The sequence below is a fragment of the Lynx canadensis genome, chromosome D2 (assembly GCF_007474595.2).
Source record: "Lynx canadensis isolate LIC74 chromosome D2, mLynCan4.pri.v2, whole genome shotgun sequence".
Lineage (NCBI taxonomy): Eukaryota > Metazoa > Chordata > Mammalia > Carnivora > Felidae > Lynx > Lynx canadensis.
In genome coordinates, this window is record NC_044313.2 from 52,997,139 (window position 1) to 53,023,968 (window position 26,830).

A 26,830-nucleotide genomic window follows, 5' to 3' on the forward strand; every position below is an offset into this window, starting at 1 on the left:
CCTCTGCCTGGCTTTCAAGGGCCTTTATCACCTGGCAGAACTTAGCTCAGCCCCTACTACTCCCAACATGACTGTCCCTCTCCTCACAGGCCTCATGACTTGCTCATGCAATTCATTCCACCCAGAGTATTTTCCTTTTCCCCACATCCATCTTCCCAAGTTCCATTTCCCACAGGAAGCTTCTTTCTACTATTCCTACTTACCACAATAGCACTTTCTCTGAATTCCTATTATATAGTGAAAGTCAGTCTGCATTACAGCTCTTTAATTTCAAACTTTTTAAAGCATCTTTTTACTTCTGTTTTTTTTTTTTTAAAGATTGTTTTCAAGCAATCTCTACACCCAGCATGGGGCTTAAACTCACAACCCCAAGATCAAGAGTCACATGCTCCACAAATTGAGCCAGCCAGGTGCCCCCTTCTTAAAGCATTTTTAAAAAATTTCTCTGCAGCAGCTTTCCACCTTTGTTCCTCCATGATAACACAGAAGAATAAAACCCACATGTATGACATACCCCCAAGTAAAGCATTTACAAATGTGGCTATTTTATTACTACTAATAAATAACTTATAATACATCTTACAAGTGATTAGTGTGCTACACATAATAGAAGGTGATCAATAAATACTTAATTAACCAATTAGTGTGTCCAGCCCATTAATCAATCAATTACACATAAATATTACTGCTGCTGCTGCCTGATAAGGATGATGATTGACGATGATGCAAAATACTCTTCTCCTGACAGTCTCTACAGGAACACATGACTTCTTACGGGGCAAATCTAACCAATATTATAACAGTACAGCAGGGACATTATACCCCTGAAGTTTATGAAGATTGAGACAGTTTCTATGGCAATCATCGTGCAATCCCACACGTCCTGTGCAACAGTGTGGCTATTACTTCAATCTTGGGTAAAATTAGTAAACTGTAAATTCTGCTAGTGCAGTTAGAGATCAGATAACTCTTACTCCACCCAAGAGAAAGACTTCCTGTAACAATGCAAATCTTGCTCCGTATTAAAATGTTCTTGCTTTTACAGTAAGGAATTGCTCAAGCATTGGAAGTCCCTCACTGAGAATTATAACTCAGATATATAATTTTAACTGATATGAAATGTTTTCTCCAACATGTCAACATGCTCTTAATTGCCAGTCACACAAATAAGACTATGATTTGATTTTGACACCCCCAAATCTTAAAAATGCCAAAAATCCTGAAAATATCGTATCTTGCCCCGAAAAAAATCTCTAAACATATTTCAGACTGCTTAGATATAAATCTATCTACAGACCAAGAGCATTCTGTTTTCTCTAGTACTGACATTCTACCATTCTAGGAGTAGAAATAGATCCAAGAATAAATTTTTGAAACTTTTATTCTTTAGTGTTGCCTAAGCAGACACTATTAGAAGTGCTTGTAAAAGTAGATGACAGAGGAAGCTCTGTCATGCCCTGGAAACCTCCAAACATCAACCAAACAGCCCAAAAGAATGTCCTACTCAACAGTTCCAAGGATGTCATTAATTGCTTCCATCTGTTTCTCTCTGTCCCCTCCCCCTTCAAGTCAAGGCATCTACAAAAATTTTCTGCTTCATTTTGCATTTGCATTCTAAAGAAAAGTAAGAAAAGCATAAAGAGCTATAATGTTTTAAACTGTGGAATATTTGCCCCCCCAAATCTGTTTGACAGCCACAGCCATATTGTTGTTTTTAACCTGTGCTATTTTCAAGTAACATATTAAGTTAATTGAAAGGAATCTATTCAAAGTCCCCCCAACCTCCCAGCCAAGCTTACAGGTAAAACTCACAGGTGTCTGCACTTGGTCCTAACTCTGCTTTTTTAGGTCACAGGGCCTATATTCTCAGAAAACAGACCCCAACTACAGAACATACTCTTCTCTAGTCAGACCACAACCCACATCCTGGAGGAGCCCCAGACAGAGCAGCTTGAAAAACACGCCATCTTCTACTCTACCTGGCCGAGAGTCGACCCTCTCTCCACACACTGTGTCCCCTCTCAACATCCTTTAAAACCCCTTACAAGGCTCAGCCTGACAGAAACTTGTGGCCGACATCTCTCTTGATGTCTGGCCCCTCTCCTCCCTTAGAGAGTGAATAAACTCTGTCCTGCTTGTCTGGACATGCTTTGTGCAATTCCCTAACAGCTTTGGTGGCCCGTAAGAGGACTGGCCATTACCTACTGACCGGAATCCATCTCAACCAGATCGCCTTCTCAACTTATCTCAGGTGAGTCAAATTTTCATTTTCAGGAGGGCGCTTTGAGATCTTGAACACTGACAGCAATCACCCACCAGGTGTTGGCCAATTCCCCCACGGCAAGGTTCAAGCCCCAGTACTGGGCTCAGTCAACAATCAACAGTTCACCACTGGAGCGACACCTCCTCTGGGTCTTTCTGCAGTCTTGGGATCCTCAATCCCTTCCCTTCACACAGACCCTTGAGTTTGGGGGATGCCCCTTTCTCAGGCTCCACACTGGTCAGGGTTTCATCTTCCTGGAACGCTGAGTCAAGATGTCTCCCTTCACAGTTTTTCCCTTTGTTCCTGGTCCTCAAAATCTCCTTTCTCCTCCTAGATTTCCAGATGGGCAATACCTTGTCCACCCCTCCCAAGGACTCCCCTCTGGGATGCCTCCTTAAAAAAATATCAAAAAACAGGGGCGCCTGGGTGGCGCAGTCGGTTAAGCGTCCGACTTCAGCCAGGTCACGATCTCGCGGTCCGTGAGTTCGAGCCCCGCGTCAGGCTCTGGGCTGATGGCTCAGAGCCTGGAGCTTGCTTCCGATTCTGTGTCTCCCTCTCTCTCTGCCCCTCCCCCGTTCATGCTCTGTCTCTCTCTGTCCCAAAAATAAATAAACGTTGAAAAAAAAAAAATTTAAAAAAAAAAATATCAAAAACCTCCAGGTGCATGGGTGGCTCAGTCAGTTAAGCATATGACTCTTGATCTCGGCTCAAGTCATGATCTCACAGTTCCGTTCGTGAGATCAAGCCCTATGTCTGGCTCTGCAGCCTGCTGGGGACTCTCTCTTCCTCTCTCTCCACGCCTCCCCTGCTCACGTGCTCTTTCTCTCTCTCAAAATAAATAGATAAAAACCATTTTTACAAAAATCTCAAAAACCTCCAGTTGAAACAAGGTATTTGGCCCAAACGTCTTAATTTTCTACTGTAACGCAGCCTGGCCCCAATATTAATTAGATGACCAGAAGGGCTGGCCAGAGAACAGCTCTCTTAACCACAATTCTCTTCTCCAACTGAGTTTATATTGTCATGGCTTGGGTAAATGAGGTGAGGTTCCTTATGTCCAAGCTTTCTTTGAACTCGTTTGTCATCCTAACCTTCGCACTGCCTGTCGTATGCTCCTTCTATCTCCCCAGTTCTACCAACTTGGATTTGACCCTGCTGACCAACCTCCACCTTTCCACTTACCCATAGTTGATCCTCTGGCACCTCCACACACACCCCAGTACCCTCCTTCCCCTCAAGGCCCTTCAGCACACCCTTCCCCCCTTAAGCTCTTGCCTCCACTTCTCAATCCTTCTCCTGCCCACACTCGCTCTGATCACTCTTACCAACCTCCTGATGCTCTCACCACCCAATTCCCTCTTCACAAAGTGGCTACAGCAGGGGGCATTGTTTGGGTCCACGTTCCCTTCATGCCAGATCTTTCTCATATGGAATTTAAGCTTAGCTATTTCTCAACTGATTCCTCCAGGTTCACTAAAGAATTTGAATATCTCACTCTTTCCTGTGATTTGTGGAGGGACCTATATGTTATTCTCTCCACCTGTACCACCCCAGAAGAAAAAAACAGAATTTGGTCCAAGGCTACTGAATATGCCGATGATCTAAACTGCAGACAGCCCTCCTCTGGAGACAAAGCCAAATGCAACCACAGGACCACCGGCTTCATAAGAGGCATGTAGCGGGCAGCTTCTAAACAGGTCAATTATGAAAGGTTAAGAAAAAGCACCCACAGATCAGATGAAAACTCTGCCCTTTTTCTCACCCACCTCACTGAGGCTCTTTAAAAATTCACAAACTCATGAGCTCGAGCCCCACATCAGGTGAGCTCTGCTTCTCTGTCTCTGTCTCTCTCTGCCTCCCTGGGATTCTCTCTCTCTCTGCCCCTCACTCACTTGCACCCTCTCTCTCTCTTTCACAAAGGAAAATCGATCCTGCCTATCTATGCATTTCATCTCCCAGTCAGCCTCAGACATTAGAAAGAAACCTCAAAAGTTGGATAAAGGCCCTCAAACCCCTCAATATGAACTACTGGACCTGGCCTTCAGGGTCTTTAACAACAGACAGGAGGAATCAAAGAGGAAACGAGACAAAGAGATCAAAAACGATCTCATGCTTACTAAGCTACTGCCCTTACTGGAGCTATTCAGTCTTACCCTGCTGGCTCAACCTAAACATTCTCCAAGCCCCCTCCAAGAGCTTGTCACACTTCTGGTAAGCCTGGCTACTGGCCTAAACAATGTCCCAATAAAAAACTGCCACCCAGGGGGCACCTGGGTGGCTCAATTGGCTAAGTGACTGACTCCTGATCTTGAGATCAGGTCATGATCTCACAGTTTGTGAGTTCGAGCCCCGCGTCAGGCTCTGTGCTGACAGCTCAGAACCTGGAGCCTGCTTCAGATTCTGTGTCTCCCTCTCTCTGCCCCTCCCGCACTCATGCGCTTGCTCACTCTCTCAAAAATTAACAAACGTTAAGAAAAAAAAACACTGTTCAGTAAGTTTTTCAGTTGATCATAACATAGTGTTTTTCCTTTATTCTCCATGGAGACCAGGATTTTTCCCCATGGTGCAATAAAGGTTAAAACCTATGAATGGTTTACCTAAATCCATTAATGATCTTTACCTAAATCAATTGCTTCCTAATTAAAATTGCATAATTACGACTTCCTAATTCTGTCATTAATTTCACATTTGTTGGCTAAAATTCCCCTCATCAACTAGGACTATTCGGTTACTCTGAGATAAAGTCTGTACAGGGAAGGCAAGATAGTTACAATTTTTTGTGTGTGGGTGAAGACAACATTTAAGATCTATTCTCTTAGCAACTTTCAAATATACAATATTGTTAACTATAGCCACCATGCTGTGCATTACATCTCTAGGACTTATATATCTTATAACTGAAAGTTTGTACCTTTCAACCACCTTCACTCATTTCCCCCATATTCCAGTGTGTGTGTGTCTGTATACATACACACATACAAACATACCACATTTTCTTTATCCATTCATTTTCTGATGGACACTTAGGTTGTTTCCATGTCTTGGCTTTTGTAAGTAAGGTTGCAGAGAATATGGGTGTGCAGATACCTTTCTGAGGTAGTGATTTTGTTTCCTTTGTATTAATACCCAGAAGTGGAACTGTTGGATCATATGGTAGTTCTACATTTAATTTTTTTGAAGAACCTCTGGAAAGGCAAGGTAAATCTTAATTTTTTTCTTTAAATCACCAATTACCAGTAAATAAATAACCTACTAGAGTAAGGAACTGGTATACTACTTACCACTAAGGGTAATCAATGAAGTTTTGTTTCGGTGTTTTTTTTTAAGGTTTATTTTATTTATTTTGAGTGAGAGAGCATATAAGCACACAGGGGAAGGGCAGAGAAAGAAGAAGAGAGAGAATTCCAAGCAGGCTCCACACTGTCAGGGAGAAGAAGCCCAATGGAGCCCAATGCAGGGCTCAGACTCACAAAAGTGAGATCATGACTTGAGCTGAAATCAAGAGTCAGATGCTTAACCCACTGAGCCACACAGGTGCCCCTAAAGTTTTGTTTTGGTTTAAAGTTACCTATTTTTTTGGAAAATATCACTAGGACACACTCCTTAATTTGTCTAAGTCCCCAAGGAAGCCTGTGAGAGCACATAGCATACTTCAAGGATATATTTCTGGGGATGAGCAGAAATTAGTTTCCTGAAAAAAAAATCATTAATCAAATGATCTTCATAGACTTGAATGTCAGGGTTGAAAGGAAATTTCTGTAGGGTCACCTAGTTCAAATACCCACCTGATGTTGAAAACCCCTTGTGCATTATCTCACCATGCTCTATACTTTCCAGGGAGTGAGGGGCAAACAGGTATGAGCTAGATCTATGTGGTTTTTATCTCTTTTTATTTTTTATTGAGGTATAATGGACATATAACATTATATTAGTTTCAGATGTACACATGATTTTAAATGTGTATATATTGTGAAAGAATCACCAAATTAAGACTAGTTACCATCCATAGTTTTAATTTTTTCATATGATAACTTTTAAAATTCATTTTCTTAACAATTTTATATTATACCCCCAAGACTCATTTATTTTGTAACTGAAGCTTGTACGTTTGACCCACTACACCATTTTGGCCCCCCACTCCACTCTGCCTCATCTCCAGCAACTACCAATCTGTTTTGTGAATCTATAAATGATTTTTTAATGTCTTTTTGTATTAACTTGTTTTATTTTTTTTTAATTTACATCCAAATTGGTTAGCATATAGTGCAACAGTGATTTCAGGAGTAGATTCCTTAGTGCCCCTTACCCATTTAGCCCTTCCCCCCCACACACCCCTTTCCGTAACCTTCAGTTTGTTCTCCATATTTGAGTCTCTTCTGTTTTGTCCCCCTCCCTCTTTTTATATTATTTTTGCTTCCCTTCCCTTATGTTCATCTGTTTTGTCTCTTAAAGTCCTCATATGAGTGAAGTCATATGATTTTTGTCTTTCTCTGACTAATTTCACTTAGCATAATATCCTCCAGTTCCATCCACGTAGTTGCAAATGGCAAGATTTCATTCTTTTTGATTGCCGAGTAATACTCCATTGTATATACACACCACATCTTCTTTATCCATTCATCCATCGATGGACATTTGAGCTCTTTCCATACTTTGGCTATTGTGGATAGTGCTGCTATAAACATGGGGGTGCACGTGTCCCTTCGAAACAGCACACCGTGGATAAATGCCTAGTAGTGCAATTGCTGGATCGTAGGGTAGTTCTATTTTTAGTTTTTTGAGGAACCTCCATACTGTTTTCCAGAGTGGCTGCACCAGCTTGCATTCCCAAGATCTGTGTTTTTAATGTAAGGTAAATATAAGTTTAATTATAATGTTTAACTGACAGCATAGGACTCCTCTTAATATTACCATGCTGATGAAATGGCACATAAACAAAGTAGGCTCATATTGGTTAGAGCTGGAAGAAACCTTGGAGGTTATCAAGTCCAGGGAGGCAAATCAGAAAAGATACTCCCACAAAACAGGCTCTACAAAAAACAGATGCTTCTGGCCCCTTACTTCCTGACACATGAACATTTTGCAGAATTAACAGAAACACCATTATGCAGAAACACCCACTCAAGTAAGTTAGAAATAAAAAGACATCAACATGGGTGAAATTTTGCATCTGTTCAATGAAAATAGAACATAAGGAGGTTAAAAATAAAAGAATACTTCTCACTTTATTTAAAATTGTGATATATAACATACATAGAGAAATTTGTATAAAACATACATATAATATAATGAATAGTTATAAAACAATCACCCATATTGTGTTGAGTGAGTAAGTAACTCAACACTTATATCAAGAAATACATTACCGTTTATTTGTTTATTTTGATATTATTTTTATCAAATATTATATATTTGATATAAATAAAATATAAATAAAATATTTATTATATTTTATATAAATATATAAAATAAAATAAAATATATATAAAATTTAAAAAATATTGTTTATTTTGATATTATTACCATTTCAGAAGCCCCTGTGTGGCCTCACCCTGAGTATAACCCTCTTCCTTCCTCCCAGAGGTACCATTACCCTGACTTTTGTAATCATTATTTCCTTACTTATCTTCATCTTTTTAAGGCAGTTTACTTCTACATGTTTCTGAAGTTTAAATAAATGGAGACTACCTATGTATCTATCATTAATTTCTCTCATTTATTTTTGAGATTCATTCATTTTTTTAATTGAAGTAAAATTCACATAATATAAAATCAACCATTTTGAATTGAAAAATTCTCTTTCATTACTGATTGGTATTCCAATTTATGACTATACCATAATTGTTTTTATCCATTCTACAATAAACAGACCAGTGGAGTCATCATGAACAATGTTGATATCAATGTTTTCATATATGGATCCTAGTGTACATGGGCATAAGTTTCTCCGAGAATTGTCTGTCCTCTACTTTACTAACACCAAACTGTTTTCCAAAGTGGCCGCACCAATTTACATTCCCAGTAGGAGTGTATGAGAGTTCCAATTGCTCCACATCTTTATCAACAACTAATATTATCACACTTCTTAATTTAGGGTTTATAATGGAGTAATTTGCACAGCTCTGATGAGTAATGAGATAGAGTACCTGTTCATAATTTATTGGCCATTTAGATTTCCTCTTTTGAGGTGACTATTCAAATCCTTTGCCACTTTTTTTTTGTAACTGAATAGCCTTACCTTACTTTTGACTTTTGAAAAGTAAAGATTCCACTTTTTTTCTGTCCTATGCACCAACCTTTACATTTACTTAGGACTTGACTGCCATAGAGCAAAATCACTGAGCAAAGACAAACTTGACAAAGTTTTAACTAATCAAAAGTTAGTATCTCCACTTTTACTCAGGATAAGCCAAAACACCTGCAAATTATTTGTAGGAATTTGGGTTATAAGTAAATATAACTTAAATTTAAAATGTTACTGAAATAACACTGCAATAAATTTTTAAGTTTGTATCTACTGTTATTCCCTCATCTCCAAGCAAAGGTGTTTAGCATATAACTCAGATTCATGCCTGCTAAGATCAGAATGTTTCTGAATCTTTTCCATTCCAAATAATGAAACTCAGAAGTCAAACTTTCATTAAAAATCACTATGTCAAAAATGCCTAATAGCAATGAATACAATCAATAGTAGGAACTACAGTGTTATAAGATGAAAAGTCAAAATCTCAATTGTAAACACTTTTATATTAAAAAAAAAAAAAAAAGTTGCTCCTGGAATCAGTTAATTTTCTTTCCTACCAAGAGGATTATTCTGCTTAGCAAGAGAAGAATGTTTTACTCACTTAATAAATGCTGGTGGCATATCTCTCTTCAAAATCTGATCTTCAGTGGTTTGAACAGTCTCTTTTCCAACCTACAGGAGAAAAAGATTCACAATTCAATAATAAATTCTCAGACTTTTAAAAACTTAAACATATTGAAACATATACTTTATCATTGAAGTTTCTGGATTCAAAGAAAATTTCTGGATTTTTGAAATTATCAAGATAGTTCCCATATATCCTTCCACAATATACTTGGATAACAATATGGGATACAAACAATGTACCACCCCTTGTTCAGAGTAATTCATTTGAAGGCACCGCGGAGCACAGTAAAAAAAAGAGATAAACTCATCTCTGAGATATATGAATATATGTTTAATTGACAAACTACTTTATCTTTTTTTTTAAGATTTTATATTTAAGTAATCTCCATACCCAATGTGGAGCTCAAACCCACAGCCCCAAGATCAAGAGTCACATGCTCCACCAACGGAGCTAGTCAGGTACCCCTAGATCTCTAATACAGTACATGAAGTACAATGAATCAAGATAAGTAAGCTAAATGTCTATACAGGGGGGGAAAAAAACATAGTACTGGAACTGAAAAAAAGTATAAAGCAATTATGATGCTGAAACTAGAAACCAAACATATGAAAATACACAACTTCACCATTAATCAAATAAATTCACACCAGGGGTGCCTGGGTGGCTTAGTCAGTTGAGCATCTGACTCTTGATGTCAGCTCACTCAGGTCACGATCCCAGCGTCCTGGGATCAAGCACCATCTCGGGCTCTGCATTGGGCATGGAGCCTGCCCCTCTCCCTTGCTCATGCTCTCTCTAAACTAAAAAAAAAAAATTTTAATTAAAAATAAATAAATAAATTCAAACTAAAGCAACATGATTTTCCCCTAATTATAGATCAACTTTTTAAAAAATAATATATAATGCTGAATGCTACAATGGAATAGTTTTATACCCTTCTAATGGCAATGTAAACTGGCATACTCCATTTGGAAAAGCATTTACTAGTATGTGTTAAGAGATATGAAAAGTCATATCTAGGAATTCCACTTAAAGAGAATATACACTATAAGCAATAATACCAAATGTGGTAATAACAAGATTCACAAAAATATTCACTATCATGTTAGTTATAAAAGCCAAAACATTTTTTAAATAACTTATCCAACAACAAGGAACAGCTAAGTAAATTAGGATAGAGTACTACAGAGCCATTAAAACAATGGTTATAAAGACTCAGCACTACATAATAATTTTTCTGACATTATATTTCATTTAAAAGGAAGAATAAAAATAATAAATACACTATGATTACAACAAACCAGAAAAATCCATATGTATGAAGCAAAACACTGAAAGAATACAAAACAAAATGTTAACAGTGATTATAATGATGCTTAGGAAATTCTGTATCTGTATTTCCTCTTTTCTAACCTTCTGAAATGTGGATATACAATTTTTATAATTTAAAAAGTAATATTAAAATGTTATTCTGGGTTATTTAGATGCAATTATTTCCTACCTAATAACTGTAGTAATTATGTCATTTCATATAAATCTTCCAAATAGTAATATCTAAAAATATAAAAATATATCAAAATATTAAAAGCCACACTAACCAGATTACGTGCATACATATTTATTATATCACAAATGGTACACATACTCACTTTCTTCAAAATTATTCCTCTGTAGGGCTTGGATGTCAATTTTTCTTTCACTACAGCTATATCACATACTCTAAAGTACTCTAAAGAAAGGTAAACTTGAATATAGTAAATGGTGAAATCCACCCATTTTACCAATATAAAGCTACATAAAAGTGCTAAATCATAAATATAAACCACAGTTTAATGCAGAAATCTGTAATTTTTTTTAAATCCAGAATGGAAAGTATCTCAATCCTACCATTTAACTGTTTAACTTTTGATTGAGTTTAAAGAAAAAAAACAAGTAAGAAAAATCCCTTAGTGCACAGTAAATCAGCTAAAGAAAATAATACAATAAACTATTCTCAGGGAATACAAGTCATGCATAAGTTAATGAATACAAGTTTTTTCTCTCAAGTTAATAGCTCAGAAAAAAGCAAAAACACATATACCACTGTGTAATAGCCAGTGCTTTTGTAGACAATAGACTGCCTGTATCATAATAAAAGCCTTTCAAATCAGCAGCTGGTTCTCTAGAGTTTCTCAGATCAAAACATGACAGAATATTTCCAGATGTATTGTTCACTATATTTTCCAACTAAAATCAACCATTCAAAAAGCTGTGGGCCATGATTTCATGAAATAAAAAATGAAGTTCAGCAACAAAGTCACTAGTTCATACTGAGTATAAGGGCCTAGAAGGATATTCATATTTAGACACATGGAGATTTCTTTTATTTTACACACACAGAGACACAGCAAGGGAAGAAGAGGAGTGAGTTCCTCTTATATCTCCTTTAGAAAACATTCAGTTATTCAGCTGTTATTCAGCATTATGAAACATTTATTGAGTACAACTACATAAGCCAGGCACTGTTCTAGGTATTGGGGCTAGAGCAGAGAGTAAAAATAAGCCTCCTGCCCTCATGGAACTTATATTCTAGTAGGAGTAGACAGAAAGTGCACAAGTACATAAATACACAAACAAAATCACCCCAGATAATGGTAAGGATGATGCTATATAGACTATAGGGTAGGAGTAGAGGGTTCCTACTTTAAAGAGTGGATAAAGAAGACTTCTCTGAGGAAGTAACACTGGAGTTGAGACTCTGAAGCTGAGAAGGAAGCCTCATGGAAGAACTGGGAAAGAACACTCCATAGGGAGAAACAAGACAAAGACCCTATGGCAGGAAAATTTGAGTATATCCAAGGAAGCTTAAGGAGGCCAGAGTGGCTGAAGTTCAGTGAGGGGAGAAGGTGTGGTGGTGATAGGGCTGGATAAGAAGGCAAGGGCCAGATGGCAAAGAGCCTTTTAGGCTAGGTTAAGATGTGTGGAATCTTTTCTAAATACAGTAAGAAGAAGGACTGCTAAACAGGAGATTGAAATGACCTGATTTTCTTTTTAAAAAGATATTTTTGTCTGTGATGTGGCCAAGTGATCTTAGTGGGTAAGGGGAAGCAGGCTGACCAGTTAGGAGGCTACTGCAGTCATCCAGCAGAGAGATGACAGTAACTTAAAATAAGACATGAAAGTGGAAATGGAGAATTAGCTCTTTTGGAGGAAGAACTAATAGGACTTGCTCTTGGACTGCAAGGAGTGGGGGATGGGGAGTAGACCGAGGGGTGGGGGGGGGAGTCAGAAATGACTTCTGATCAATTAGGTGAAAGGTCTTTGAAGGCAGCAATGCTGGAAGGCTGATATATGGCAAAGATTTACCCTCAAAAAATAAAACAATCATGGGGCACCCAGATGGCTCAGTCGGTTAATTGTCCAACTCTTTGTTCTGGCTCAGGTCATGATCTCACAGTTTCGGGAGTTTGAGCCCCACGCAGCAGGGAGCTTGCTTGGGATCCTCTCTCTCCCTCTCTCTCTGCCCCTCCCCCACTCATGCTTTCTCTGTCTCTCTCAAAAAAATTAAATTTAAAAATTAAGATAATCTGTTTTTAAAAAAGTAAATAAAAATTAAAATTAAAAATAAAGCAATCATGAGTACACCCAGCAAAACCATTAAAACAGTTTTACGAATAGCCAATAACCTGACCCTGGTGAAGGTAATTACTAAAGAATGAATGAATTTTACTTAAATATTTTATTTCTCTTTTCTAAGGGTAGGGGTAAGTGGGGAAAGAAAAGTAGATAATAAAAATATACTCAAAGGCTACTTATCCAGAAGCTTTTTTTTTTTTTTTTTAAAAAGGCATGTGGTTCCAGAGCCTGTGCTCTTCTTTTTTGGTGGCAGGGAGATGGCGTGGAAGGGCAGAGGGAGAGAGAGAATCTTAAGCAGGCTCCACACCCAGCACAGAGTCCAATGCGGGGCTCAATCCCACCACCCTGAGATCATTACCTGAGCTGAAATAGTCAGATACTCAACTGACTGAGTCACCCAAGCACCCCTTAATTTACTATTCTAAGCTGCATTCATACTTGTGGTGACAGTATCCACAGTCACTCCAATCTTCAATATACTCAGTCCAGAATTAAATTAGGTACAATAAATAAATGCTCCCGTTTTTAAGGCAAAACACATAAAGCATGACTGTGTAGAATAAATGTCATTTTCACTTGAGGAACTGATTTTTAGCAATGCTGTCCAATAGAACTTTCTGTTATGATAGAAATGTTCTTTTTGAACTGTCCTACCCAATACAGTAGCCAACAGCCACATATGCCTATTGAGCAGTATGGCTTGTGCAACTGAAGAAGTAAATTATTACTTTTTATTTAATTTTAATTAATCTTAATTTTTTAATTAAGATTTTATTTTTCATTTATAGCGTTTTAAGTTCACAGCAAAACTAAGGGGAAGATAACAGATTTCCCATACACTCCCCGCTCCATACAACAGCCTCTCCCATTATCAACAACCCACACCAGAGAGTACATTTGTTACTACCCATAAACCTACCATTGACTACATCATAATCACCCAAAACTCATAGTCGACATGACAACTCACTCCTGGCAACCACTAATCATGTCACTGTCTCCATAGTTTTACCTTTTCTAAAATGTCGTATAGAATCATCCTGTATGTAACCTTTATCGATTGGCTTCTTTCAATTAATTTTAATTGTAATTGCCACATGTGGCTAGTGGCTACTATATTGCACAACTCAGGTCTATGGGACTTTCACTGTCTCCTAAAACTGGTCTTCCTGACTCTAGACTTCCATCTTCTAATTCACTCTTCACACAGCTGCTAGATTAACCTTCATTTTTGCCTTTGCTGCATGGTCTCTTCACAAAACAAAGGAGCTGGGTCTGCAAAGACAGAGTTGCTAGATGGAGAAGAGAGGGATCAGAAAGTCCAAGCAGAAAGGAGAGAACAGGCAAAGGCTCCGATGTATTTGAGCATATGGTTGAGTAGACAAGAAAAACAGGTTGGTGTGGCCTCAGCAAAAGAAATGAGGCTAGAAAGGGAAGCTCCAGTCACCTTGGGAAGGGCTTTGTATGCCAAGCAAAGACAGAGAAGATTATGTAACTTAACTTGCCCATTTATTCAAAAGTTGTCATCCTCTGTTCTAGATCTTTCCAATTCAGTGTTGTATCACTGAAGTACCAAGTCAAGAATTTCCAAAGAAGCCAGTTTCTAAAGATATGCAGGATCAGAAAAGCATCTTCTATTTGTGAACAGCTGGCAAAGTCTATCTAGGAGAGCCAAGATAAAGCTTCACATTTTTTAGGCCATCAACCAGGAAATGTACTTTCCTTCTCTTTCCCCACACTATCAAAACAAAACAGCTTTTTTAGCATCCATCTTTTCCAAACAAAAAGAGTAGAACAATTAAGAAAGGGATTAATTCACAAAATGCTCTTTGTTAACTAGCAGGAATCTTCATGGCTTGTGGAAAACATTACTCCTGGAGGCCTCAGCCTTACTGTGGGGAAGCACATGATTCTTAATACAAGCTACACTTTGCAAACAAGCAGGTCAGTAATAATTTGGACAAATGCTTCTCGAACCTGTGCAGCACCAGTCATCAAAACACTTAACTACTTGAGTAGTTAAGCCAAATGTTTTTACTACATACATGTTAAGAGCACATGCACAGGAATTTAGTGACTTGGTTTCTAGTTACAGCTTCGCTAATAAATAGTCATGTATGGGGGCACCTGGGTGGCTCAGTCTGTTAAGGGTTCGACTTCAGCTCTGGGTCATCTCAGGGTTCGTGACTTCAAGACCCGCGTTGGGCTCCATGCTGACAGCTTGGAGCCTAGAGCCTGCTTTGGATTCTGTCTCCCTCTCTCTCTGCCCCTCCCCTGCTTGTACTCTGCCTCTCTCTCTCTGAAAAATAAACATTAAAAATAAATAAACAAATAAATAAATATATGGTCATGTATGTGACCTGAAATGAATCATATAATTACTCAAATATTTCTTCTCAACTATGTGATCTCTTTCCTTCCTTGTCTACTGTAGGTTGACCCAATTACCTTTTAGCTCTCTGATAAAGGAAATTTACCTTTAAGTTTATCTTTTCTACCTTCAGTCTTCATTTACCACTTCAAATTCTTTTTAGGAACAAGGCAAGGTATGAAATGATTAATAAATGCAAAATTTAAAAGCTCTCACTTCCTGTATATTTTATCTATACATTTTATGATTGTGAGGTTAAAGTTGATGTCTGATTTTTTAACCTTAAAATAAATCATATTCCCTCTGAAAAATAAATGCCCATAGTTAAAGGGTACAAAGCGGGGGAAGGGCACCTGGATGCTCAGTCAGTTGAGCATCGGACTCTTGATCTCATCTTGGGTCTTGATCTCAGGGCCGTGAGTTCAGGCCTCATGCTGGGCATGAAGGGTACTTAAAAAAAAAAAAAAAAAAAAAAAAAAAAAAAAAGCAGAGAAAAGAATGCCAGAATGCCAAATAGGTCTTAATTATAAGTTCTGAGGTTTTCCAGGTGAGCATTTAAAAACAACCCTTTCAGAGTAATCTAACTTTATAGTAAATACATTTTATTACTTCCAAGCTTTGTTCCATTGCTGAAATTCAGACTTATTGGTTCTATTCACTGCTAAAACTATTTCTCTTTTATTTTCTTCTTCAGAGAATTGCCTCTAACTCTTGAGGCCCAATTCCCTCAATTCAATAAACAGGCAGTAAGTGCCAACTATGTGTCCGCTAGGTGGTAGGAAGAGAATGAGATAAGAAATAAAGCATCCTTAGATAAAATGAAATAAGGGTAGTGAATGAGTAAGAGGCCTGGGGGCATTTTCAGGGGGCTTGGCGGGAAGCCCTGTTTCTTTTGAAGAGCTCTTACTTTGTTCAGTAGTTAATTTAAATATCTTTTGTTCAATATGTGACTTTAGTTCAAAATTCTATGTGAGAAGCCTTTTGTCTTCTGCTGTTGTTATTATTACTCCTTTTATCACGACCCACTCAATTTGGTTCAGTAATGTACAGAGATTTGGTTTCTTTCCAGCGAAAGAAAGAAAGAAAGAAAGAAAGAAAGAAAGAAAGAAAGAAAGAAAGAAAGAAAGAAAAAAAAAAACTTGGCTGGTTCAAGTCATTACCCAGACTAAAAGTATGTTAATGTAGATGTCTCCCTTAGCTAGCCTAAATATAAGAAAACAGAAAGACAAAACACATAACAGAATTTGTGTTAGAGATTTACACAGTATAAGTGGTAGCCATAGAACATCAGATTTAAAGGGTGCAGGGAGATGGTAATCAACAGAAGTTCCTAATGTATTTTATTTTTATTTTATTTTTTTATTTGAGAGAGAGCTAAGAGGGAGGGGCAGAGAGAGAGAGAGGGAGAGAGAATCCCAAGCAGACTCCACCTTGTCAGCGCAGAGCTGGATCGGGGCTCAAACCCACAAACCGTGAGATCCATGACCTGAGCTGAAATCGAGTCAGATGCTTCACCGACTGAGCTACCCAGATGCTCCCCTAATGTATTTAGACAAGAAAATGCAAACAATGAAAATGTAAGCCAAATGTACACTTAAAGTTACAGTAGGCCAGCCATGGAGCCAACTGATGGAAACCAACTGATTGTGACCAGACAAGGGAATGTGCACAATTCTGCCTGCACTTAGTTTGGCTCAAATCTCTGTTTCTGTAGTATAGCTATTAGGCTGATCAATCCATTATACTGAAGGGCCATTCTGATATGCAGCTGTGTCCAGTACCATGTCTATGTCATAAAACAATAATAATGTATATGCCCACCATCAGCAACACTTTTGCTTATTTTCCTGCAATGGTGATGGATTTATGATCCACCCACCCCTCACTGTACCTTTTGCATTATTCACAGATGATATACTAGAGTCAGGTGTTTAAAAAGCCATATATCCAGAAAAACAAGGACTCTCTAACCTACTCTGATTTCCAACTCACTCATTTAATCAACCACTCATTGAGTACTTCCTATGTGGTAGGCACTGTGCACAACATTGTGTGTGATGGCAATATAAAAGTAAGTGGGATTCAGTCCTTGCCCTTCACAGAAAGACAAGACAAATGCTTAAACTAATCATTGTTACACAGTGTAATGCATGCTCTAACGGAGTCACATCCAAGCTTCACCTCTGCATCAGTGATGTAGAAGAGGTTTCACAGAGGAAAAGAAACTCTAGAAAGGCTGATAAGAGTTCTTCTCCAGGAGTAATGGGATTTGGGGAAGAAAGAGCTTTCCAGCAGTGGAGCAGCTATGTGAAGGTATGGCCAGTTCAAGGAACACAGGTCCACAAGGAGGAGATATAAAGAAGATAGGAAATTGGAGTAGCAGAAAGGGACCACATTAGGGAGGGCCTTGTGTGCAGTGGACTTAGACTTTATTCTCTAACCGATGGGAAATTATTTAATGGTCCTAAGCAAAAGACATTATTAGGTTTGCATTTCAGTAAGAAAAATTCAGCAGCAAAAATAAAACAAAGGTAAAAACAAAACAAAACAAAACAAAAAAAACTAGGATGATCAGTTCATTTGTTAGTTCATTTATTCAATCAAATATTTATATAACATACCATGTGCCAGGTATTATAGACAATAATGAAGAAAACACATGTGGCCCCTAATCACACAGAGCTTAGAGTCTCAGTGAAAGTAAACTAAAGATAAACTAAAAGCAGCAGCAGTATGGATATGGATATGAAGGCAGATTTAAGAGGTGCATCTATGTGACATTCCACGTGGAGGCTAAGGGAGAAGTCTGGAATGACTCTCAGGCTCCTGACTCAAATGGACTTGGTAGTATAGGTAATATAGGAAGAGAAAACCAGATCTGAGAAAGAAAATCATGACTACCTATGGGATGTTGAGATGGAGATAAGCACTTGCTCAATAAGCAACTGAAGAGATGGTTCCTCAGTTTACATGCCTAGGCTGAAGAAACAGAGTAGAGCTGGTAGAAAAGCAAGCTGGTGAAAAGAGCTGAGAAGGAAATGTCTGAAAACAGGATGTGTGGAATGGTAGAACTATGCCATGAAAGCTAAAGAAATACAGAGTTCCAAGAATGTGAAAGAAGAGTCAATAGTGTCTACTGCCATAGTTAATGGTTTCAGTATATTCAGAGAGTTGTGCAACCGTCACCATAATCATTTTCTGAACATCATCATCATCCCATACAGAAACCATCTGCAGTCACTCCTTGTATTTATCCCCAAACCTTCTCCACCCCATCCAGCCATAGGCAATCAGTAATTTACTTCCTGTCTCTACAGATTTGCCTATATTTGATACAAATGGAATCACACAGTGTACAACATTTAAAAAAATTTTTTTAATGTTTATTTATTTTTGAGACAGAGGGAGACAGAGCACAAGTGGGGGAGGGGCAGAGAGAGAGGGAGACACAGAATCTGAAACAGGCTCCAGGCTCTGAGCTGTCAGCACAGAGCCCGATGCAGGGCTCGAATCCACGAACCGTGAGATCATGACCTGAGCCGAAGTCGGACACTTAACTGACTGAGCCACCCAGGAGCCCCAGGATACAACCTTTAGTGACTGGCTTCTTTCCTGTTGGAGCATATAGCGGTATTTCATTGCTTTTTATTGTCAAATAATATGCCATTATACGGTTATACCACATATTTTCTCCCAGTCTGTGACTTGTTTTCACTTTTTTGATGGTGTCCTTTGTAGCACAAAAATTTTTAATTCTGATGAAATTCAAGTTATCTATTTGTTTTCTTTTGTGGCTTGTGCTTTTAGTATAGTATCTAAGAAGGCTTTGCATGACCAAGGTCATGAGGATTTATTCCTATGTTTTATTCTAAGAATTTTATAGTTTTAGCTCTTACATTTTAGGTCCACAGTCCATTTGAAGTTAATTTTTGTGTATGCTAAGAAAATGGTTATTATTTTCTTTAAAGAAACCAAGAATGTTGATAGGCTGAAGGAAAGGAGGCAGGAAATAAGACGTTGATTATAAAGCAAGGTCTCTAAAGAGGCAGGGACAGAATCTGGAGAACAGGTAGAGACACTAACATTTACCAGGAGGAAATCATCTCTTCCTCAGAGACAAGACGGATGGTGAGTGAAGACAGAGACATTAACTGTAACTGTGGGGCCTGTGACCTATATCTTCTTAGGAATTTACAAACAGTTTATTTAAGGATCTAAGATAACTTTCAGTCAGGAAATCTGTTTAATTTAATTTAATCCACCACTTTCCAATTTCTTAATACCTACCAACCTATGATGGAATTGGGATTTGTAGGATATACTTAGGAAAACAGTCATCTAGGCCACGAGTTACAAATTAGTGGCCTTTGTGCAGATTTGGACCAACGGTAATTTATGTTTCGTCCACACTGTTTTTAAGTCAAGAAATTTCATAAAGATACAAATTTATGAAACTCTTGACATACTAGAAGATTGGCCACATCAGATCTGCATTTCAGCAAAGAAACAATTTGCTAGAACCCAAATATCCTATATAGGGAATATACTCTCTGTACCATTCCCTATAATCTTAATATCCAGACCATTTCACTCATTTATGTCAGTTCCTGGTCTCTGTGGATATCTAGGTTTATCATTCCCACATTAGGCAACCCTCTCAGTGTCTACACAGAGTGAAAATTCCTGAAGCCACTCTTAGAAATTCCTTATCCAAGTCCCCTCTAAATATTTTGTTATAAAAGTGCTCTTCTTATGAGAGCTGTGAGAAAGACTGAGGGAAGTATTTATGTCAGGAATGACAAAACGGCAGTGTATGGGCCCGGTGTAATCTACAGACCTATTTGACAGGCACGGTATTTTTTTAAAATGGAAAACTTCACATTAAAAAGAAATACAGATTTCCAGATTTTATTGGATATCAGGAAGATCTGGTAACACAAGACTCTGTTTCCATATGGCAACAATAAGCTGGAGATAGTAGCAGTCTTCTTCAATCAGGTCCTACATTTTTCAATTTACCACAGTCCCTACCACTCCCCAGTGTCCTCTAACTGGTCTGATTCACACATTTACACATTTGGTTGTGCAGGCATCTGAGTTTGTGCCACCTGGTTTAATAAAATCATTCAGTTCTTATATTTTTTTAGTATTTATTTATTTTTGAGAGAAAGTATCGGTGAGGGAGGGATGGGGGGTGGGGCGGGGGGACAGAGGATCTGAAGCAGGATCTGCGCTGACAGGAGAGGGCTTGAACTCACAAACTGTGAGATTATGACCACAGCCAAAGTTGGGATGCTCAACTGACTGAGCCACCCAGGTGCCCCAGACAAAATCATTCAGTTCTTAATTAGCACAGTACACAAGGCGAGATTCCCAACATCATGAGTGTCATGGGAAATTCTACTCATGCCTCAGCTGTTTCACTAAGGAAATATCCCCCTCTCCCCCAAACACATAGCTACCTCAAAAAAAAAAAAAAAGAAAAAAATGACTAGAAGGAAACAGCATGGAAAGTTGAATTTCAGGTGATTTCTCTTTTCTTCTTAATCTTTTCCTGTACTTTCCAGATTTTTAAAAAATGACTATGCATTACCTCTATAATCAGAAAAGCAACTAAATTTCTAAAATGTGTCAACAGGGGCACCTGGGTGGCTCAGTTAGTTGAGCATCCACCTGCAGCTCAGGTCATGATCTCACAGTTCATGAGTTCAAGCACCCATTGGGCTACCTGCTGTCAGTGCAGAGCCCGCTTCGGATCCTCTGTCCCCCTCTCTCTCTTCCCCTCCCCCGCTTGCACTCTCTCTCTCAAAAATAAATAAAACATTTAAAAATAAAATGAAAAGTGTCAACAATATTCTTGGTAAGGGGGCGCCTGGGTGGCTCAGTCAGTTAAGCATCCATCTCTAGATTTTGGCTCAGGTCACAACCTCACCATTTGTGAGTTGGAGCCCTGCATCAGGCTCTGTGCTGACATTGTGGAGCCTGGTTGGGATTCTCTCTCTCTCCCTCCTTCTCTATTCTTCCCCTGCCCGCACACTCTCTCTCTAAAAATAAATAAATAAACTTTAAAAAAATATTCCTGGCAAGTAATAATCCATAAAGTAATGAGAAACCACCAGTGCCTAAAAGGTTCATATTTTGACCAACTGCTGAAAATTGAATTTAAATGTGCACCAATGATAACACAATCACATGGGATAAATAGTAGATGAACCATGTCAGTGGCAAGTTCTAACCTCAAGCAGGCTTATTTGATGCAACATACTTTCCTTAGAACTAGTGTTAAGCTGCCTAGGCAGCAGCCTTTTATTCTAAACCAATTTAAGATTGACTGTATCAGTTAAGGTTAGATAAATGTTAACAGAGCAGCCTGCTCACCAGATTCATATTTATGAAGATGCTGTGGGCAGGCTTCCAATTGGCAAATACTAGATTCTCTCCCTCAACTCAGTACTCTTCTGTACGCGTCACAAATACTTACACTTGTGCTCTGGATGGCCACTAATTTAACAACAAAGCAGGTCTCCAGCACAGTGAACTTCTCGCCACCACCCACTTTCTCCCAGCCATCTCAAATAAACACAAAATATGCTCCTTTCATTTCACGGAGAATTTCAGAGTAAAAAAGAATTTGGCAATCTAACCTAAATGCATCACTTTAAAAAGGAGGGTCAGGGAGGTAATTTCTCTAAAGAAGTTGCAGAACATGAATGTAAATCCAAGCATCTTGGCTCCATTTCCTGTGTTTTCAGGTATACTTCCTAACTTGCAAGCAAGACATTAAGTGACAAATATTCCTACACTCGTTTACAGCATATCAAATCCTACTTAAAGGGATTTCCCTTTTGTTTTGAAACGTGCATAAGCAAATACTACATCACATAAAGTTCCCCCAATTCTCACCCTTTAGTCCTGCCTTTAGTAAGAGGAGAACAAGCAATAATTACAGGAAAATAAAAGGATGGTTTTTCATTCAATCTGCTTTAGTTTTTCTAATTTTTTTTTAGTTATTAAAAAGATTACTTAAACAGGAACTCCGTACTAGTCCCACTAGTCTTATAATTAAATAACTATCGCATATTCATAAATACTGGTGGGGAGGAAAAGATCATTGCATGATCTGAATATAATCTTTAGCAGATGCTTCAAGTAAAGAACAAATTCCACTGGGGTCAGGTCTGACACACAATGACTGATAATGTGCTCAGAAAATAGTGCCAACTAAAATAAGAAAATATTAAAGACAGTAAAAAAAAAAAGTTAACATTTAATTCTACCATTTTCTTATCTGCCCACATATACCCTTTACTCCATTCTAATTCCTTCTATTTCAGCACAATTAACTCAGGAAGACTGATATGGGGAACAAAAGCAACAGAAAAAAATTAAGTTTCCTTACAACTTAGAGCCCAGTGACAAGTCCTTGAAACAGGCAGAGTGACCTTCCTCTAGGAACTCAACTGCCTGGATGTTAATACTTTGCTAAGGGCTTAACATCCCAACCTCCAGGGTCCTGTTAAGTCTCCATTAACATATAAAAATTCCTTTGGAAACTTCCTTTATCTCTACCCTCCCCCCCAAGATATATGTTAGCAATCATCCCCCAAGCATATGGCCCACTGATATACATCTGAAGGGTCTTATGACTAAGGTTTTACTAGACAGTAGTAAATGACCTATCCTAACAACAGCTAGCCCCTCAAGGTCCTGGAAACTTTGCTTCCAAATTCCTTAGAGACTTATACTATCCCTAACCCCTCCCAACTTGAAAGTATGTAATCAATTGTTCTCACAATCCCAGTGCAGCCCTTTCTAACCATGGGTTCAGTCTTCATGCTTTAATAAAACCACCTTTTTGCACCAAAGAGGCCTCAAGAATTCTTTCTTGACCGCTTGCTCCAAGCCCCAACATTTCTACATCAAAGACCTTCATTCTTTTATTTTCATTCATTCTTCAATATACCTATAAACTAATCCTTTGAGTATTAAAGTGACTAGCTGGGCTCCTTTAAAAAACAAAAATCATGGATGAAATGATGGGGGGAAAAAAGCTAACTATTGCCAAGGAAAATTAGGTCAACTCTACTACCTATCCTACGTGTCTCATACATGATTATAATGAATAAGAATGTGCTTTGTAGGGGCGCCTGGGTGGCGCAGTCGGTTAAGCGTCCGACTTCAGCCAGGTCACGATCTCGCGGTCCGTGAGTTCGAGCCCAGCGTCAGGCTCTGGGCTGATGGCTCAGAGCCTGGAGCCTATTTCCGATTCTGTGTCTCCCTCTCTCTCTGCCCCTCCCCCGTTCATGCTCTGTCTCTCTCTGTCCCAAAATAAATTAAAAAACGTTGAAAAAAAAATTTTTTTAAAAAAAAGAATGTGCTTTGTACATCATCAAAGTGTCATCAAACATAGGCTGTTTCCGTGCTATAAATGTTCAGTCCCTTAAAGTATCCCAAAGGCCCCACCAGCATCAAAGCAGTCTCCATCTTCTTACTGTTCTCTAACCAATCTGCTTTTCTCAAAGAACTATTATTCCACAGAATTTAAAATATACTTTTTCTGTTTAATAGCCAAAATTGCAAATGCATTTTTTTCTGACAGTTTTAGTTCACAAATGTGCATAATTTCAGTAACAATGCAGCTTTTGCAGATAAGGCTGGGTCTATAACCACCATTTGTAACTTTGTCCTTATGGAAAAATAACTTCAAATGAATTTTTAAATGAATTTTTGAAATGCAACCCATTTTTATGTGGGGAAAACTGGGGACCTCATGGAAGGTAACAGGGTAGTGGAAAAGAACTGGGGCTTTGGAATGAATCTCTCCTCCCACTCTGCTATTATTAATACAGTGTCCTTGGGCAAGTAAAATCTCTTTCTCTTCTAACCAGTAAAATGGGAAAAGTAAAATCTCTCTCAAGGCTAAAGAATGTAATACATGTGTAAATCACCTAATACATCTGTATCTTCCAGGGCCTGGAAGATAACAGGTGCTAAATAAACATTAGTCCTTTTTTCTTTCCCTCTGCCATTGTGGTATTCATCTGTGAGTTCTGTTTTCTCCTTTTAAAAAAGTTTTTTTTTTTTTTTTAACTGCGCACATGCTGTAAATCAGGAGCTCTTTATTACTTCATTAAATCTTTATAACAATATACCTATGAGGTAGGTACCATTACAATCTCATTTTACAGATAACAGAGGCAAAGATAGGTTCCTTGATCTGCCTAAAATTACTCAGATACTGGTGTTGACTTCAGCACACCCATGCTCTAATTCTAAACCACTCTCAGGGGTGCCTGGCTGGCTCAGTCAGTAGAGAATGTGACTCTTGACTTAGGGGTTGTAAGTTTGAACCTCCATGTTGGGTGTAGAGATTGCCTAAAAACAAAATCTTAAAAAATACAAATGAAATAAGCCACTCTACTGTGTTTGTGTGTGCGTGTGTGTGTGTAGGTGTGTGTGCATGTGTGTATGTGTGTGTGTAATGAGGGAAAAGGATTCAATGATATGGAATGTTTCCTGCTGTTACATTACATGATTCTATAATTCTATGGAGCTATCAGACGGCAAGGATAAGAAAGACTTCAAGCCCACAATGGGTATATATAAACCACCAGGCTGCAGTCTAATCAACTCATATCCAATTGTTCTGATTTTCCTTCCCAGAAGCTGGAAGGTTTCCACAGCGAGGACAGGTCAGGCTCACTAGGGATAAAGCTGCTTCAGCTCCATAACTGTTACTTGCTTAGGAATGATCAGCTGAGTCAACCTGGCCTCAATTAGCTTTTAAAATTGAACCAGGATTGACCAATAATGTAGCCCTTTACTTTTTTTTTTTTTAATTACAGGTGTGGTCAAAATTTGAAATAGTAACCCAAAGACAAATGTCTTTGAGTGTCTTTACTAATGTTGGGAACCATCCTGCTTGCTAACTGGAGATCATTCAGAGTCACTTTTACAGTTTAGTAATTAAATTTGGCTCCAGGCTGTAACAGACACTCTGACCCATTAAATTAGGGCCAGAAGCAGAATTACTCTATTTCAGCTCAAGCTACAAACACATTTCTTATAAACAGCCAGAACCAGAAATCCAATGTTTGGGAATACTAATATGACAAATGGTTAAGGCTGCTCACTTCAAATGCCCATAAAAAAGATTCATTTAATGGTACCTAAACTAAATAAAACCCCCAAGTTTTACCTTTAGGCTTTTGTTTTTAACGTTTTTACCTTTTCTTCTTAATGACTACAAACATATTTAGTGCGACTACATATGGGCTAAGCAAGACTCAATGCTAAACTTGCTGAAAAGTGAAATAAGAGAACAGCTGCAGCACATCCAGACCAAACTGGCCGAGATGTACAGACAGAAAAAAAGCTGTTGTCAACCATCCCCAGCTATACTATTTGTGTTTGTGCCTTTTGCCGATTATATTTCATCACTGCTCTTCATGTAACATTAATAGATCAGACACAACCTTGGTTTAATTAGAAGACTTTCACAGGGACATTATTTCCTTTTGTTTCACCTACTTACTAATACAAAGTACCACAAGCCTAGATGTTGAAGAGCTGCCACAGATAACCAAACCCATCAGTTAAGTTCTGGCTCTACCATCTTACATAACTTATTCCCAGTTGGGGAAAAGAAAGAGAATTAGAACTGAGAGGATTACATTATCATGAGGGTCTATTCATCTATCTAGTTTTGTTTTTTGTTTTTTTTTTTTATTGTTGATGTTGTTTCAAGCAACGTATCAAAAGTCAATGCTGGCAAGGCACCTATACACTAAACTACAATCCTTTTATCTTCAGTCATCCCTAAATATCAAGTTCACTCCTAATGATTCATTACAGAACAACACAAGTCTGTATTTGGTTCATAAATGGAAACCTTCCCGAATTGAATTTACATGGAAGATATAACAACAGAGAATCCCTGTAGATAGAGAATGTATAAGATTATCACCGTTGAATTTGAATTTAGAGTGTGAATTCCTACCTTAGCAGGGAAGTTTCTATAAGCCTAGTAATCAATAAATATACTAAAGTCTTAAATAATAATCACATAATTAGATGATCCTCCTTGGAACAAATCCAAGTTCTCCCTAGGGTATACATACTTCATCGACTGTGAGGTAGATTCTTCTATATAGCTAATACCATCAAAAATATTATTCAGTGGTGTTGTATTTTCTTTTTTCTTTCTTTCTTTTTTTTTTTTTTTTTTTTTTTTGAGAGAGAGAGAGTACGAGCACAAGTGGGGGAGGAGCAGAGGGGAAGGGTGAGAGAGAATCTTGAGGACGCTGGGAGTGGAGCCTGCCCGCCCGACACGGGCTCAATTTCACAATGGTGAGCTCATGACCTGAGCCAAATCAAGAATTGGACACTTAACTGATTGAGCCACCCAGGCACCCCCTTTTTTTAGCAAGACATAAACTAGAGATGTTGAAGGCATCTTTTGTATCCTGATGTTTTTAGTTAATTTATTCTTTAAATTATGTCCTAGGAATTCCATTTGTAAGGCAATGTGCAAGTGATACAAAGATGCAATTAGGCAGTTTATAGTTAGTTAGGCTTGGAAAAGATCAGAACTACATAAATGCCTGCTGTGTATAGGCCAACAGGGAAGTAGAGCTTAGCACTACTGGAGGTAGGTGGACACAGAGTGCAACCAGCTGTTGAGATTAAGACAGTCTTCAGTATTTGAGC

At 38.3% G+C, this 26,830-nt stretch overlaps 1 protein-coding gene across 2 annotated transcripts in view; it reads right to left on the minus strand.

Annotated features, from left to right (window-relative positions):
• VCL (vinculin) overlaps positions 1-26,830 on the minus strand; it is a 110,275-nt gene that overhangs the window by 65,997 nt on the left and 17,448 nt on the right. For both annotated transcript variants that reach the window (XM_030334251.1, XM_030334250.2), the window contains exon 2: positions 9,109-9,179. In XM_030334251.1, the coding sequence (XP_030190111.1) occupies positions 9,109-9,179 (71 nt within the window). The remainder of the gene's footprint in view (positions 1-9,108; positions 9,180-26,830) is intronic.